Genomic DNA, 4,088 nt, shown 5'->3' with positions numbered 1-4,088 from the left:
AGAAACAAGTCGGTAAGAGAAGCTTTTGGTTTCAGGGAAACAATTAAAAGTGTGTTTGGGGGGGAAAGAGGGGGAAAGAAGGGGGGGGTAGAGGGGCGAAATTGGTGCGCATGCGCGGCGGGCGGCCTGCGCCGTCATGTTTGATAAAGGCGCAGCACGCCGCACTGCGTGACCGGCCATCTTTGAGATTGGGGCCCGGGGGCCGTGAAGGCTCCACCTGCGCCATCTTTGTTACTGGCAAATCAAAGGGCACTCAAGAGAAGTGAGCGACAGGAACACGCAAACATGTATGAGACTGATCTGGGGATCAGTCAGACAGAGTCAGTGCCAGAATGAGAGGGAGGAACTGAAAGAAATCAGTATTTCTAGGGAAATGGCGTGAGAGAAATTGACGGCCGATAAATCTGCAGGGCCTGATAATCTACATCTTAGGGTACTTAAGGAAGTGGCTCTAGAAATAGTAGATGCATTGCTGGTCATCTTCCAGAACTCGATAGACTTTGGAACAGTTCCCATGGATTGGAGGGTAGCTAATGTTACCCCACTATTCAAAAAAGGTGGTAGAGAGAAAACGGGGCATTACAGACCCTGACATCGGTAGTGGGGAAAAGATGTAATAGCAGAGCACTTGGAAAACAGTGACAGGATCGGACAAAGTCAACATGGATTTACAAAAGGTAAATCGTGCTTGACTAATCTACTGGAATTTTTTGAGGATGTAACTGGTAGAATAGATAAGGGAGAACCAGTGGATGTGGTGTATTTGGACATTCAGAAGGCTTTCGATAAGGTCCCGCATAAGAGATTAGCGTGTAAAGTTAATGCACACGGGATTGGGGGTAAGGTACTGACTTGGATAGAGAACTGGTTGGCAGACAGAAAGCAAAGAGTTGGAATAAACGGCTCTTTTTCGGAGTGGCAGGCAGTGACTAGTGAGGTACTGCAGGGATTGGTGCTTGGACCCCAGCTATTCACAATATATATTAATGATCTGGACAAGGGAAATAGATGTAATATCTCCAAGTTTGCAGACAACACAAAGCTGGGTGGGCGTGTGTGCTGTGAGGAGGATGCCGAGAAACTCCAGTGTGATTTGGACAGGTTGGGAGGTTGGGCAGGTGCATGGCAGATGCAGTATAATGTGGATAAATGCAAGGTTGTCCACTTCGGTGGCAAAAACAGGAAGGCAGATTATTATCTGAACGGCAATAGATTGGGAGAAGGGGAAGTGCAACGAGACCTGGGTGTCCTTGTGCACCAGTTGCTGAAGGTAAGCATGCAGGTGCAGCAGGCGGTTAAGAAGGCAAATGGTATGTTGGCCTTCATAGCGAGAGGATTCGAGTACAGGAGCAAGGATGTACTCGAATCCTTGGTGAGACCACACCTTGAGTATTGTGTGCAGTTTTGGTCGCTTTATCTGAGGAAGGATGTTCTTGCCATGGAGGGAGTGCAGCGAAGATTCACCAGACTGATACCTGGGATGGCAGGAATGACGTATGAGGAGAGATTGGGTCGATTGGGCTTATACTCGCTGGAGTTTAGAAGAATGAGAGGGGATCTCATTGAAACTTATAAAATTCTAACAGGACTAGACAGACTAGATGCAGGAAGGATGGTCCTGATGGCGGGGGAGTCCAGAACCAGGGGTCACAGTCTAAGGATAAGGGGTAAGCCATTTAGGACTGAGATGAGGAGGAATTTCTTCACCCAGAGAGTGGTGAACCTGTGGAATTCTCTACCACAGAAGGCAGTTGAGGCCAATTCATTAAATATATTCAAGAAGGAGTTAGATATATTTCTTAAGGCTAAAGGGATCAAGGGATATGGGGAGAAAGCAGGGACAGGGTACTGAATTTGGATGATCAGCCATGATCTCATTGAATGGCGGAGCAGGCTCGAGGGGCCGAATGGCCTACTCCTGCTCCTATCTTCTATGTTTCTATGAATGGTTCTGTGGATGGGGGATCTTAGCTACAAGGACAGGTTGGAGAAGCTGGAAATAACAGAAAATGTTGGAAAAACTCAGCCGGCCAGGGCAACATCCGTGGAGAGAGAAACAGAGTTAACGTTTCAGGTCGATACACTTCTTCAGAACTGAGAAAAAAGCAGGAAATGAAACAGATTAAAAGCAAGTTTGGGGGCTGGGAAATGGGGGAGGGGATGAAAGAACAAAGGGGAAGGTCAGTGAGAGGTGAAGAGACATTAAGAGACATTCAAGGCGAGACGAGATGGTAATAGGACAGGTAAAGAAACACAGGATGGCTCGAGATGAATTTGCTATCGTATTGGAGATGCTGGATTTGTTTTCATTGGAGCAAAGGAGGTTGAGGGGTGATTTGATCGAGGTGTACAAGATTATGACGGGTTTGGATAGGCTGGACGGGGAAAGGCTGTTCCCCACTAGTTGATGGGGCAAGGACTAGGGGGACACAGATTTAAGGTCTGGGGCAAGAGATACAGGAGGGGATGTGAGGGAAAAACTTTTTTACGCAGCGGGTGGTGAGGACCTGGAACTCGCTGCCGATGGAAGTGGTGGAAGCGGAGACACTCGGGGAGAAATTCGGTATCGCCCCACTTGGGGTGCAATTATCGCCCGGCGCAAATTATTGCCACCTGCTGCGAATTTGGTCTGTTTCGCCCCTGGAGCTGATTGCAGCGCTAAATCAGGCGCTGCACGACTCTCTTAAGGCGCTAAGCCGGAGCAGTGAGGCGCTAACTCAGAGGGCAGGCGCAGTGCAGGTGCTGTCAGTTAGCGATTGCTCACAGACACGCTGGCGCCGGTCAGCTCTTAAAGGGGAGGGTCGATCTTGATTTGCAGCCGCACCCTGTGCATCGGAGCCCTGAATCTCGGCCTGGACAGACCTGTTGCCAAATCCTGCAGCCAAGGACCATGGAGAGGGTCAGGGAGCGAGCGCAGCGTTTCAGCGAGGGGGCCTTGGAGGCTCTGGTTGGCGCGGTGGAGCGCAGGCGATCTCTCCTGTACCCGGAGAGTGGCAGGAGGCCTCTGCCCAGCAATGTCCGAAATGCTTGGAGGGAGGTGGCTCACAGAGTAACCTCCAGCTGCATGGTGCCTAGGACCCCTGTGCAATGCAGGAAGAAGTTCAACGACCTCACTCGGGTCGTCTAGGTGGGTGCCTTTTTCAGAAACCTCTTCATCCCTCCATCTCGACCTCGCTTTATGGCCAGAGGGGTCTTGAAAGCCCCAATGCCCAACACTCATCCAAACACCTATGGCCCTTTCATCAAACACACACACACATTCCACACTTTGCATACAGTAAGGGCTATTCAACCATGGGAGGCATTTCAGGCAAGACCATGGCTGCATATTTACTCAGACGCCGTCCTTTTTCTTGCAGGCCAAGCTGTCTCATAATAGGAGACAGCAGCAACGGACCAGTGGAGGGCGGCCTCAGCTGCAACCCCTCAGCGATCTTGAGGAGCGCGTCCACAGGATTGTGGCAAACCGGGTGATTGGTCCCGTTGCCACTGGAGACGCCGACCCCGTTCTGGACAGCAATGGTAAGGTCATCACCTTTTTGTCTTCTCTCCTTCCACTTGTTCCTCACAACAGCAGCCTTTGACACTTTCAATCCAAATCACTAAATCGCTGCACTCATGCCTCCCTTGCTGCCACCCTGTCCTCACACTAAAGCCACTCTTGTACCTCCCTGCTTTCAGATGGTGGTTCACCAGGTGAGGAGACGGGCCCTCAAGCTGCCAGTGGGAGTGAAGCTGAAGGCGAGGAGGAAGAGGAAGCCGGACCATCAGCGCCACCCTCTACCGAGGCAGCCCATGCTCACATGGGAACACGCCTTCCCTGGAGGGGAGCAGGGGGGAATGGTCTGATGAGGGTGAAGCTCCAGGACCCAGCGGGCTGCAGCAACGCGATGGGGGTAGGGAAGCTCGGAGGCCTTCTCCCCGGAGGGAGAGTATGGCTTCGAGTCCTGCTGCACTGGACGCAGAGGAGGAGCGGGTCCTCGCTGAAATGAGCGCCCAGGTGGAGCAAAGGCACACTGAGCTCATGGCTGCAGTGGCAAGGTGGACAAAGGGATTAATTCAGAAAGGGAAAATAGAATATGAGAGTA

The 4,088-nt window shown here is 51.4% G+C and overlaps 1 protein-coding gene across 1 annotated transcript in view; it reads right to left on the bottom strand.

The window, feature by feature from the left end:
• The window catches only part of LOC147091457 (adaptin ear-binding coat-associated protein 1-like), a 51,998-nt gene extending 51,772 nt beyond the window's left edge, over window positions 1-226 (bottom strand). The window contains exon 1 of the mRNA XM_085976602.1: window positions 174-226. Within this exon, the coding sequence (XP_085832728.1) occupies window positions 174-226 (53 nt within the window). The remainder of the gene's footprint in view (window positions 1-173) is intronic.
• Between the last annotated feature and the right edge of the window lie 3,862 nt (window positions 227-4,088).

The sequence above is a fragment of the Somniosus microcephalus genome, unplaced genomic scaffold (genome assembly GCF_052327205.1).
Source record: "Somniosus microcephalus isolate GS21.2 unplaced genomic scaffold, FLI_Smic_1.0 unresolved_chr3, whole genome shotgun sequence".
Classification (NCBI taxonomy): domain Eukaryota; kingdom Metazoa; phylum Chordata; class Chondrichthyes; order Squaliformes; family Somniosidae; genus Somniosus; species Somniosus microcephalus.
This window is presented reverse-complemented; position numbering and strand designations above follow the sequence as displayed.